At 34.9% G+C, this 14,272-nt stretch overlaps 1 protein-coding gene across 2 annotated transcripts in view; it reads left to right on the plus strand.

Moving 5' to 3' along the window:
• Positions 1-13,619, plus strand: part of LOC136029930 (ankyrin-3-like) — a 29,287-nt gene extending 15,668 nt beyond the window's left edge. For both annotated transcript variants that reach the window (XM_065708464.1, XM_065708465.1), the window contains exon 2: positions 10,111-13,619. In XM_065708464.1, coding sequence (XP_065564536.1) covers positions 10,427-13,306 — 2,880 coding nt within the window. In that variant the 5' untranslated portion in view covers positions 10,111-10,426 and the 3' untranslated portion in view covers positions 13,307-13,619. The remainder of the gene's footprint in view (positions 1-10,110) is intronic.
• Positions 13,620-14,272: the final 653 nt, after the last annotated feature.

Consider the following 14,272-nt stretch of genomic DNA (forward strand, 5'->3'; position numbering starts at 1 on the left):
ACTAAGAATTTATGTAGTTTAGTTGGTAAACTTGGACAAACTCCAGTTTACTGCGCGATAAAAATGAACTTTGAAATTATTGAACTACTTTTAAAGAATTTAATTAATGTTAATGTGAAAACAAAGGATGGTGAAAGTCCATTACATTTAGGAGCTATTAGCGAATACTCACAAACTGTTGAATGTCTTTTAAAGTAAGGCACTGAAATTAATATAAGACAAAATGATTGTGCAAGTCCACTTCTAGAAGGTTCTTTAAGAGGCTACACGTAAAGTGTCAAATCATTGCTAAGGTATGGTCCCAGGGTTAACTCTTGAGACTAAGATGGGAGAACAGTACCTCATTATGCTTGTTCTAAAGGGTGCAGAGAAGCTGTTAAAACTCTTCTGGATTATGGATCTGACATGCTTAAAGATTATTGTACATCACTAGATGACAATGCAGCTTGGATAAGGTCACCTCCCTTAACTGATTATTATGAATATTAAATTAATTATGAGTTTTTTTTACTATTTTGATCAGGGGAACGAGCTGCTAAACGTATTGTTTTCCATATCAAACAGTTCTTGGTAACGAACTGTAAGTAAGGAGTGACCTGGCTCAATAATGACACTCTAATAAAAGGAAGTTTGATACAAATAGATACATCAAAAGAATCAGATGTTTATGCTTATTTGATATATATAGGTTTCATCAAGTCCTACCCATCAAAAATACAAAGACGTGATGTATACACAAATACAGGATGGGTAGGACTTTTAGTCCTACCCATCAAAAGTTACAAGTTCGGGAAAATGCTCCAGATTTTCGAAAAAAGGGGGAAACATCCCCTAAAAATCGTAGAATCTTATTGAAAATCATACCATCAAATTCAGCGTATCAGAGAACTCTACTGTAGAGGTTTCAAGCTCCTATATGCAAAAATATGGAATTTTGTATTTTTTGCCAGAAGAAATATCACGGATGCGTGTTTTTTTTTCTTGGGTTATCGTATCGACCCGATGGTCCTAGAATGTCACGAATTAGATTTTTTGAACAGAAATTAAAAGTTCTAGTGCTCTTTTTAAGTGACCCAAAAATTGGAGCGCAACTAGGCTCCCTCCCAACTTAAATTTTCCATGGATCTTTCCATGGAGGATTTTTTCATGGGGGAAGAGAATTTCCATCCAGTATTAAGGTTGGATCTCCCAGAAATATTGAAAAAATAATCAAAAATTAAATCGAAAAAAAACAAGTTTTTTCAACTGAAAGTAAGAAGCGACATAAAAACTTTAAGCGAACAGAAATCATTATTTATATGAGCGTTCTCATCTTCTCGTCAATATCTCGCTCTTTACGCTGAAGTATTTTTAGTAATTTCAAAAGAGCTTTTTTTATAATTAAATGGCTTTGGAATTCAGGGGGCATTCTTAAAGAATTGGAACAAAATTCGAACTTTGGCACAAAGAGCGAGGTATTGACGAGGGGATGAACCCCCTTATATTACGCATATAAGGTAGTTTGTTTCCCTCGTCAGTACCTCGCTCTTTACGCTAAACTTAGAATTTTGTTAAATAAACAGTAATTTGTTTGTGTTATTTTTGGCCAGTCTCAGCATTAAATATTATCTAAAGCAGTTTCTTAACCATCATTTTTATTTGATAATAACCTGAATCAAAGATATTTAATTTTTTCGACTTGTGGTTGTTATTAAATATAAAAAAAGAAGCTTTTCCGACTAAAAGTAAGGAAAAACATTAAAACTTGAAACGAACAGAAATTATTACGTATGTGAGGAGTTTGTCCCCTTCTCAGTACCTCACTTTTTACGCTAATGTTTGACTTCTTGTTCCAATTATTTAAGAGTGACTCCTGACACACAAGAACCGTTTAATTAGAATAATAAGCTGTTTAAAAATTTACAAACATTTTAGCGCAAAGAGCGAGGTACTGAGGAGGGGGAAACTCCCTCATATACGAAATAACAACCAAAAGAAAAATCTGAGGAACTTGCGGTTCAAACAGTTCGTGGTAACAAAGTGTAAGCAAGGAGTGACCCGGCTCAATAGTAACCGAAACTCTAGAAAAACGGTTTTTAAAAAACAATAGATATATTAAAAGAATTAGCTTTTTATGTTGATTTCAAATATATAAATTTCATTAAGTTTAGTCCTACCCATCAAAGGTTACGAGCCAGAGAACATTTTCCTGGTTTTCGAAAAAAAGGAAAAAACACACCCTAAAAGACATTTGCTTTTTCCCCCTAGGAGTGATTGCATCAAATCAATGTTTTTAGAACGTCAAAAGAGGGCTCATTCGAACGGAAATTAAAGTTCTAGTGCCATTTTTAAGTGACCAAAAAAATTCGAGGGCAACTAGGCCCCCCTCCACTTTTTTCCCAAAATTGTTTGATCAAAATTTTTTGATCCATTTTGTACATCATAGTTGAAAGGCGAAATAACTATGCCTTTGGGTGTAACATGAACCCCCGCCCCCACAGCCCCAGAGGAAAGTTATAAAATCTGTAAGTCATAAAATTTGTCCATTGTTTACGCATAGTACTTTTATTGGAATGCATGCATACATTTTTGGGTGGGGGGGGGGATTTGCTGCTGGGGGTTTTTCCGCGGGGGAAGTTTCCAGGGAGTGAACTTGTCAGAGGAAATTATACACTGCGGGAATTCGCCAGAATTTTTATACAACATTCTTTTTATATGTCTTACTTTCTCGTTTTCGTCTCACTTTTGCGCGCCGTGTGGTTATGAGTAATTGTCCTGGGTAAATTTGCACTGGGATTGAATTGTCTAGAGAATATTTCCATGTTGAGGGGGTTTCTCCGTGGATTTGGGGTCAGCTTTCCTGGCAGCATTTGAAAAACAATCAAAAATTGATTTTAAAAAATAAACAATTATTTCTGCTGAAAGTAAGAAGCGACATTAAAACTTAAAACAAGCAAAAATTAAGAGCAAGTTCTTTGAGCGAAACGGTTTTTGTCGACCCCAGAGTTTTATTATCTGATTTTTTTTTACTATTTTTATATAAATGGCAATTTAAAATTTTTGATCAGATCTGTTTTGGGAAGAGGGAAGTAGGGGGGGGGGGGTAGTGGCTCTTCGATCTCTTTTGACTCGTAAAAATTGAACTAGAACTTTCAATTTCCAATTAAATGAGCACTCTCTGATGTTTATACGAGCATCCTTGCTATAAGAACCATATATACCCCCAAGGCATAACTTGCAACGGCTGTCTCAGGACCCTGGGCAGTTTTGTCAACCCCGGAGTTTGTTCTATTATTTTTGAACTTTTTTTTAACAAAATGACTATCTGAAATTTTTATCGGATGTATTTGGGGAGAAAGGGCGTGGGTGGGGTGCTAGTTGCCCTCAGGTCACTTTTGACTCTGTAAAGGCACTTGAACTTCCGATTTCCAATTGAATGAGCCCTCTCTGAAGTTTTTACGACGACTTCTTCCATATGAAACAGTCTGTCAGCCAACAGTGCTGACAGACTGTATTTCAAATAGTAGGCTGTACGAAAAGTCTGGTTTAATCCCGCTTTCTTGGTCCATATTGAGAGAAAGTTTGAGGTAGCTTGGACACGTTCTGTGGATGACGGATGAAATAGTGCCAAGGATTTTCCTTTTGGCTAACCGCCAAGGGTTAAAAGGGAAGCAGGTCGTCCGTAGTCCGGGTGAGAGGACGATGAAGAGAGATTTAGGGGAAAAAACTTCCTGGGAGGGCGTAAAGAGGGAAGCTTTGAATATATTGGGAAGGAGGAGGAGTGTCTGTAGCTGGGTCGGCCTCAGGTGGTTTGGTGCTGCGATGAGTTGTTTGTAGTAGTAGTAGTAGCTTCTATAAATTTGATTAGTATATAGGTTTTTCTATCTGGAGTTTTGATAACATTTTAGAAATAATTAATGAATAAAGCTGATCAACTTTTGAGAGTTCAAGGTACAAGAATAGGTCTGAAAATTATTGTTAAGAAGACTTAGCCGCTAAGACTAGGAACAAGTGAAGTTGAAGAGGTGATATTGGGTAACTATAAAATTGATCAAGTGGATAGGCTAACTTACTTAGGTAGCATAATAAATGAAGATATTTGGTGGAGTGAGGATGTTAAAAGTAGGTTAGCCAAGGCTAAGAGTGTTTTTTTTCGCTGTTGCAAATAGTTAGGTAGCGTTGGAAAATAAGAGAGAGGAGAGAGAGAGAGAGAGAGAGAGAGAGAGAGAGAGAGAGAGAGAGAGAGAGAGAGAGAGAGAGAGAGAAAAATGAGACAACAAAATTTTTTTCACAAAAAAATGAAACAAAATGATACAAAAAAGTGGGAACAAGAAAACAAAGAATAAGAAGAGAGAGAAAAAAATCATACTTAAAAAACAACTGAATAAGCCATCCCAATTAAATTATTTACTTAATCTCTTCCCAGTCTGGTGGTTCTTCAGTCTACTGTTAAACTGGCTAACATTTTCAGATAACATTATGCTCTTTGGTAAAGAATTCCACACTACTGGTCCAGCAAACAAGGGACCAAAACTTCCCCTCTGAGAGCTGCGACACTCATATACCAAATCATCCATATTTCTAGTCTCATAACTGTGGTATGAAGAATTCCTTTTAAATATTTGACAAAAAAGAATAAAATATTGGAAGTTAGGGTAAAATTACCGAAGATTCGAGAGTGCAATTTTGGAACCACTGTCCAAATTTTCCTTCAAAACGGAATAACAACTTAGCCGTGACATGGAGCACCATCTCTTGAAGGCGTTTTTGTTTTTCCACGATAGGAATCGTTAACACTATATCCGGTACATCTACAAAAGAAAAAAACATTTTTTGCAGTCAATTTCTTTTTTTGACAAGAAAGAAGCTCCCGACAATTTTTTATGTATGTAGCCTAATATTCAAACAGTTGTTACATGGTTATTTATTGCAAAAAAAAAGTTGGGATTAGCACCAATACATCAAGATACATGTGATCTTATCTGAATTCTAGCCACATTAGCTTTTTCTTCATAAAATTTACTGAAAATGGCAACAAATATTACATTGGAATGGTTAACAAGGCTGTTAAATTCTTGGCCGAAACTAGGCTGAAAATTCTTGTTTAATGGAGTGGAATACTAGGCGCACTAAAATTGTTCCTTCAGCCGAATTCAAACATTGATAATGGCTTCCATAAATGGATTTATTTCTTTTGCGAATATCTACTAGTAACCTTGTCGAAACTTCACTGAACTTGTGAAACAGATGAGAAATAATTGGTGTTGAAATTCCAGGGTCCACTGGCGAAACTATAGCTGTCGAGTTTATGGGTGCCCGCTACTGCCAAAAATTACAGAGGTTCACATGGAAGTCATTTTTCTCTTTTCTTAGCACTTACCAATAAAACTAACAAAAAAAATTCTCAAATTTGGAAAACATTATTTTCTGGGGGTTGGGGGAGGTAAACGCCTAGAAACATGTCATAGGAATATCGAAATTGACCCCCATCAAAATTCTAACCTATGTTTTTTATGAATCTAAGAATCTACATATGAAAATAAAACCCACTAAATCAAATATAATGACAATAAACTTCTTAAATTTCTTGAAATAAACTCATGTTTTCCTAGACCCTATCCCTTCCAAAATAATAGTGAAACATGATAAACTGCTGGTGTCAAAATTTCCAATAATCTTAAATAGGAAATACGGTTCTAGGCTTACGCTGTACTCAAGTTTACGCTGTATAAGTCTTGAGAACAGACTGGTTTCTTTGTTAGTTTCTTTCAGCTTAGCATGAGACAAGACGAAGACAAGTGACACTGTGGCACAAGTGGCACTTAAAGCAAATACTTCTAGAACGGTTAGGAGGAAGTTCTATCAACATCTATCTAATCTTGACAATCGCCTTGCAAAAGCCAAAAGAGGAAACAAAGTTCGTAATGAGGTGATAATCGAAGATGGCAAGTCGCAATCATCACCTGAATCCAACTCCAAAATTCCGCCAGCTGTTGGGTCAGATGTTGAACCGTAGCTTGACTAATACTATGCCGTTTTCTTTAGCGACAGAAAAAGCGAGGTGTCATACTTTGTCGGTAAGGTTCTGGACTTTCCTGACAAAGGACAGTCCAAACTAAAATTTTTCAAGTGGATTCGAATTGCAGATCAAACTTTGAAATGTTGGAAAATATTACAGATAGCATTTGGAGATCCTGTTCGTGTAGCACATATGTAACACTTGGAAAAAAGAAGATTTATGAAATTTAGGTCACAATATCACATTCATTATGATTAACCAATTTTGTTCTACTAAATACTCATGTTTGAAAAGTTTAGTTAGTTTTATTACTTCTACTTTTTGAATAGTGTTTTATACTTTTAAACATTAAATGAAGTTGAAGAAAAACAAAGAAACAAGAATGTACATGTTGAATGCACCAGTTTCCGCCCACAGGTATTCCCCAAATATTTTGACACATGTCGAATTGGGTACCGACTTGCGTCGAAAACAGGTAACTTTTTTGTTGTGTCGAATTTTTAGGTTATAATGTTCTAATTTCAGAAAATCGGAGTTTTGCACCCTTTTCAGATAAAGCTTGAAACTTCTCATCAAACAGTTAGATTCCTAGATGTAATTCCTATATACTAAAACCCTTTTCAAACTAAAAGTCTTTAAATTAGAACTTCTGGAATAGGAAAAGTGTTTTTTTTTTTTTTACAAAAACTGTCTAACCATCGGTATCTTTGCCATATAGCAATGACAATGGTCAAGTATGGTTTTGAAGTGTGGGTGCTCTAAAAGACGGAGGAAGATTGGTAGATGTTTTCCAGAGAAATTGCCTATGGATTGTTTTGAGTAACCGATTAACTGACCGTTTCTCAAACAGGAACCTGTACGAAAAATATAGTCCCAGCATTGTTCTAGGGTCATAATGGAAGACTGGTTGAGATAGTTAGGATTTGTTCTATGGATTAAAGACGGTAGATTTCTTATAGTCGCTCTTGTCGACCAACCATCTAAAGCCAAACGAAAAGCAGGCTGTTCCTGACAGGGGTTTGAGGATGTTGTAAGCAATAATTAAAAATCTTCTTTAGAAAAATAGTTACTCTTTCCTAACTGTGGATGTTTTTTACCTTCAAAAATTGTGTAAACCATTTTGTGTAGCATGGATTTATCGGAAGTATTTGAAAAACGATTAAAAATTAAATTAAAAAATAAGTTTTTTCAGCTGAAAGTAAGGGACTGCATTAAAACTGAAATGAATAGAAGCCATTCCGTACCCCGAAAAAAATAGTTCATTGCAGCGTTGCCTCTAAATTCAATCTGAATTACAAACTGGTAAAGATTAATCCAAGAGTGGCAAGCTCATAAGGACCAATCTAAGTCTTTGAGGTTCTACTCTCTAGCTAAAGATTGTTGGGGGAAGGAGGTTTATTTCAAATTTGGTTTGAATAAAGAGGATTTGAAGAATTTGTTGTTGGTGAGAGGGGATAGTTAGGATTTAGTTGAGCGAAGGAAATTTTGGTAAAGTTTAGGCTGGCGGCTGGCCTCTACTTTTCCCCTATATGTGGATGTGTGAATGAAAACTTATTTCATTTTGTATCCGAGTGTGAAGAGCTGTCTGAGTCGCGGAATGAATGTTTTGGACGAGTGCTTGGGAGTAAGTGCTGGTTAATTGAGCGGATAGCTGAGAGGAATGCATGTGCTATTAAACAGTTGTGCAAGTTTGTTCGTTTAGGGATTAAACCTAGGGAATCATGTTTGAGGGTGTAGATTGTAAGGTTTTTTATGATTGGCCTTTTCTGGTTAATATGTTGAACCTTGGCTTCTTTTTTTTTCTAAAGTTTTTTCTTGTTCCAGAGCTTTGTTTATAGACTGTATTCTGTGTTGCTATGGCCCACAGGCTTTTTGCAATAAATCTTATCTTAAATTATCAATAAAACTAGTACAAATAAACCAACTAATTATATTTTCCTATGTTTGTAGAATTATAGAAAACTAGCGCTTTAATGAAAACACAAAACAATATGGGAGTTTTGGTACAGTAACTGTAGACCGATTAAAGTCACTTTTCACAGTATAAAAATAAAATACTTTAAGATTGTTGCTTAATCTGTTTCGTTTGATTTGATATCACTTCCGCGCAATGGCTCAGTTCAATTGACTCACGTTTTGGTTCTCAAAAGGACTAGCTTTAGACTAGCTTTAGGATTTGTATCATATTTTGAAATTCCCTGTTGTATAGAAAGAAATATCCCGATTTCCAGAGTTCATATTATGGCTTATTTGATCTTCATTTCGAGTAATACTAAAACGTATTTCTTACAATTTAAGACTGTTTATTTCTCTCTATTGTTATTATAGCTGGTAAGACCAAAATGGTACCTGTTGAATCAATCCAATATTTCTGAATACTGTCCAATGACTTGCGGCTATTAAAAAGACGTTTGTTTTTATGCTAATGGTTTTAAGATAATTTTGTTTGTAAATTGAAAGTTACTGATATCACAGCTGGTGTAAGACTATGAACAGTTTTATAGATAGTTCTTGTTGTCAGGCTATGTACTCATTTTTGACATCTAAATCAAAATTCTTGGATAAAGAGGGGTGCGGAAGGGGGGCGGGGCTGTTCAAGTTGTTTTACTGCTTGAGATGAACTAATTTTAAATTGCTCTCATTTCAAAAGAGCATTAAAACTTTTGATTTCCGTTTGAGTGAGCCTCTCCTGATCTTCCAGGATGGCTGGGTCGATACCAACACCCTTTAAAAAAAACACGCATCCATGATCTTTCTTCTGGCAAGACAGGGGTCTGAAACATACAATGTAGGATTTTATGATATGCTGAATCTGATTAAAAGAGTATAATTACGGTTCCTTAACCTTTTGGAGGCGTTTTCCCCTTTTTCGATAATTGTATTGGGTAAATACATATTTCATGAATGTTTAAATTCAATTAACTTCACCCACTACCATTTTATTAGGCTTGGGCTTTAGACTATATTTGAGAGAGTTAGGCTCTTTTCAAGTCCATTATATTCTGCATCTTTTGATAATTATGTGCATCTGTGATAATAGCTATGTAATTAACACATACTTGTACCATTATTACCCATGATATACATTTACCTTTCTCTCTAAACGAAATTGTAAAATTTTAAGAAATGATGATGTGGATGGGATGGTAAAATCTACATCTGCTCCCCCCCTTCCCCCTTCCCCCCCGCCAGAGAAAAAATATATGTTGCTCGGGGTAGTAGTTATAGTATTAAATAAAAATTTAAACTTCGAGTAGTGGGTTCTTGCGTTGGTCATAATAACATCAATAGCAACACACTAAAAAAGATAATTTAATGTAACACGGCTAATCATGGTCCAAACTTTCGAAGCAGTTGGAACAACATTGGTTTTGAACAGTTTTTTTAGTGTGTCAAAACAGCAACTAAAAAAAAAAAAAAAATTTCGATTTACCGTAGTAATTAATATGACTGGAAAGTATTCATGAAAATGCTAAATTTTTAATACTAAAAAAAAATAAGCAGAAATGTTGCAAATATATTTTGTTTTCATTATAGTACAAATGAGGCTACCGTGTTATTTTATTTGTTTTTAATTGAACCAATAATAAAAATTTAACAATTTATTTTTTTTATTATTAGTCAATTAGATTATTGAGCTCTGATCCTCGGTTCCAAATGATAAAGTTGCGATAAAGAATTCCAAAGAAATCATAACCTCAGAAGAAGGGGTAGAGACTTAAGCATCAAATAGAATGAGTTGGAGAAGTCTTTATATGATCTATATTTATTTGTGAAATTAGAAAGTAAACGTGAGAGTCATATTATGGTATCACTCTTTTGATCACTACTTCAAACATTTTCTTTTTCCTCAATCTCAAATGTGGCAGGCATTGCTACCGTGGCCTCTCCCATAGGTCAGTTTAATGACTTGAAACTCCTGAGATAAGTTAAATCACTCTTAAATGAAGCTTGACCTACGTCAAAATTGTTCTGCACACCAATAAGTAAATTTCTTTTTATTCCTTATATTTTTAACCACCTCTTGTTTTCCTGCCTCTATTCGTTTTTAAGAAAGAATTTATACAGTCATATATATATTATATTTATGTAATATAAAGTAATTTTTTCAGGGAAAATCAAGAAAATTCATCTAGAAAAGAGGATTTGATTCAAGCTCCGAAGTTGTAACAGCTAATACCCCAAAAAAAGTTGAAAAGGAGTGGAGTAGCCATGTAAGATAACAATGATGCTAACTATAGTTCAATTCGTGGAGTCCCTGAAGAAGGACTAGAAAGAACGAAGGACTTAATAAATTCGTTTGGGCTCTCTTACTCAAAAGGGTGGTCAGAAGCATATGTATTACTTCGTGTTGCTTTGTTAAACAGACAAATATAATTTGCTAAATTACTTTTAGATTACGGGTGTAAAGTAAACAGTAAAAACATCATGCCTTCTAACACGCCACCACTTCATTTGGCTGTTGCTAGTAGGGACACTGAAGTTGTTGAAATGATTCTAGACAAAGGAGCTAGGATTAACGCAGTAAACAAACGGGGAGAAACTCCACTTCACTGTGCTATAAAAAACAGTGATAGAAATGTTGAAATGACCAAATTACTTCTAAAGAATGGAAGTAATGTTAACGTAAGAACAAATTATGGGGTAAGTCCACTTCATTTAGCAGCTTCTAGAAGATGCCCAGAAACTGTTGATGTTCTTTTGACGCAAGGGGCTGATGTTAATGTAACAGCAGATAATGGTGCAAGTCCACTTCATTTTGCCACTTTTGGAGGATGCTCTGAAACTGTTGATTATCTTCTCAAATATGGAGCCCATGTTGATTGTGTATATACTTGTTCATGGCGCAAAGGATATACACCACTGCACTGTGCTGCTAAAGGGCGCAGTACAGAAGTTGTTCAGCTACTTTTGGACAGTGGTGCTAATGTTGATGCTAAAGGAGAAGATAGCAACACCCCTCTTCATATTGCTGTTTTGAATAAAAAAGAAACCATTGTCGAACTCCTTTTATGGTATGGAGCTAAAGTTGACAATCAGGATAGAAATGGTGAAACTGCACTACGCCTTGCTGTTGAAAACAGAAGTTTACGGACTATTAAGGATATTTTGAAGTGTAGTCCGGATATTAATAATCAAAGCAACAGAGAGTCTTTTAAAACTGCAGTGCGTAGCAATACTAGAGAGTTTAAAGAGGTTGTTGAAGCTCTTCTAAAATATGGTTTTAGTGTAAACCTCGAAGATGCAAATAACACAGAGTTGTTGCAATCTGCTGTTGAAAAAGGATATGTCAAGATCGTTGAAGACTTTTTAAAGTGTGGTGCTAATGTTAATACGCTACTTAGTCTTTGCAGACCCGGAAAAGGTGTTTGGTGTCGGCACTCCACTGTCACGGAATGCAGACACGGAACACCGTTACATATTGCAGTTATAAATAAACAGGAAGAAATGGCTAATTTATTGATAAGCAATGAAGCAGATATAAATGCCCGAGATGAAAATGGGAAAACTCCGATATTTTATGCTACCAAGAACAACGATTTAAACCTTACTAAGTTCCTTTTAGCTAATAAAGCTAATGTAAAAGGCAGTCCTGAGGTTCTGTTCAAAGCTGTTGAAACGGAATGCGTCAAAATTGTTGAAGTTCTTTTGAGATATGATGCTGATGTTACCGCTACTGATAAGTATGGGCGAACAGCATTACACCTTGTGTTGCGAGATAATCGTTTTGCTGATGTACGTAAATGTAAAAATCCTGAGGTTAAGGACGCAATAGCTAAACTGCTTCTAAACAGAGGCGCTGATGTTGACGCTCAAACTATAGAGGGTGAAACAGCTCTTTATTTTGCCATTCAAAGCGAAAATGTAAAAGTTGTTGAAACAATTTTGGAATATAATGCGAATGTTAAGCTAGGAACAAAAACTGGAGACACTCCTCTATGGCTCTCTTCTCTTACTGGAAATGTAGAAATTTGCACAATGCTTCTGAATAAAGGAGCTAATGTAAATTTGAAGAAAAACGATGAAATTTCTGCACTCCACATTGCAACTCAAAATAATCATGGGAACATTGTAAAACTTTTGCTAAAATATGGTGCTGATGTTGACGCTCAAACTATAAAGGGCGAAACAGCTCTTCATTTTGCCATTCAAAACGAAAATTTAAAAATTGTTGAAACAATTTTGGAATATAATGCAAATGTTAACCTAGGAACAAAAAATGGAGACATGCCTCTGTGTCTCTCTTCTCTTAAAGGAAATGTAGAAATTTGCACAATGCTTCTGAATAAAGGAGCTAATGTAAATGTGAAGAAAAACGGTGGAATTTCAGCACTCCACATTGTAACTCAATGCAGCTCATTTCATCACGGGAAAATTGTAAAACTGTTGCTAAAATATGGTGCCAGAGTTAATTCTATAGACAAGAATGGGAAAACAGCACTTCATTATGCTTGCCATGAGAAATATAACTATATTTCTGACAATATGTTTGATAAATCTGAGACTCGCAGGTACATTATAAAACTGTTGCTAAAATATGGTGCCAGAGTTAACTCTCAAGATAATGATGGTAGAACAGCCCTTCACTATGCTTGTTGTAATGGGTATGAAGAAGCTGTTGAAGAGCTTCTGGAACATGGATCTGACATAAACATTATGAGTAAAAATGGTTGTACAGCTCTTGATGACAATGCTGCTGAGATAAAGTCATTTTATAGTGACCTCAACACCAATGATTCTGATGTTCCGTTTGATGCTGAGGGTTTATTCTATGCGGGGGAAACAACTATTAATATTATTATTTGTCACATAGTTAAAATGAAAACGGCAAATTTATATGTAAGTGAAAAAAATATACGATCGATGAGTCCCATAAGGGGTGGTAGAATTACTATATCCATTTATGAAAGGGTAACTAAGGATAATTGTTTGAGAGAACTAGCAGAAATGAGGAATGAGAAAATTGCCAATTCTAATATTTCCCTTTACGACATTTTGGTAAAAGGAACAAGCTCGTTAGCAGCATATATGAGGAATGAAAATGTAGTGGAAGTTTCAAAAGCAGCAAAATATAGAACGCAATTTCCATCATATGCTAGCATGCTAAAAAATCAATTCAGAAAGGGTTTGAAAAGGAATAAGTTAATTGAACCGGCCAATAGATGTTTCAATTCTCTCTTTAACGGCTATCCTGAGTTACCATTTGAATGTGCTGAAAAAATATTGAACTATATAAGTAATGAAGACTTGGAAAATTTGATAGATGCTTTTGAGCCTGATTGTATCAGTTACGAAGGAATAGTATAATTAAGTACTTATAATATAAAGTTATATTTTGTGAAATTAAACAGTAATTTTGTGTGCAAGGGTAAGTTTCAGAAGATTTTGAGCGTCATGTTAAGGGAATCAAGGTATTCACAGTGAACTCAGAGGTGGACAATATTAAATAAGGTGGAAAGCTTGGAATTAGAAATTGAAAATCACTTATTAAAACAGGAAACGAAAAGATGAGTTATAAGAGCTATGTGTAGGCTTCTGTGATCAATATAGTTGAGAGCATTTCCCTATATAAATTTTATTGTATTTTTTCATATATTACACGGTATAGTAAATTTAAAAATATTTTTTGTGTGAAAAAATAATTTGATAGATAGATCACAATATAAGACTCAACTGTCCAGAAAGGTGAGTAGAATATAAGCAGTAATAGAAAGGAAAGTACCTAATTACTGTTTTTGTGAAAAGAAGGAAGCTGTTGTTTGTCAATATAGCGGTCAGATTCCTTAAAAGAAAATATAGCCACTAGTATCTGTTATTATTAAGCTAGATCGTAAGGAGCGCAATAGCAGCGCCTATGTAAAGAACAATATTGGCACAATGTATCATTGTTATTTTTTGAGCCCAAAAGAGCAAAAACTAACATGAGTAGGGCTTATAACCCCTATGGCATAATTTGCACTTTACTAACAAAAATACAAATGAACGTGCGTTTTCAGGCTAATATACATATGCTGATATTCCTTGAAGTATTATTAATTTTTTATTTATTAAAGAAACGAAAAAGCATTCATTTTTTTCGGTAAAGTGTAAATTGTGTCCTGGCCTTGAGAATCCATGGGGGTTGTCAGCTCTACTCGTTTTAATTTTTGATTGTTTTGAGTTATAATCGGTTATTTAATTTAATTTCTGTTCATTCTAAGTTTCATTTATTTATTGGGGGTCATTTTTGGCAGTTTTAGGTTTTTAGATTATTCAATTTAATTTTTGCTCTTT

The sequence above is a fragment of the Artemia franciscana genome, chromosome 8 (assembly GCF_032884065.1).
Source record: "Artemia franciscana chromosome 8, ASM3288406v1, whole genome shotgun sequence".
NCBI classification, from domain to species: Eukaryota; Metazoa; Arthropoda; class Branchiopoda; order Anostraca; family Artemiidae; genus Artemia; species Artemia franciscana.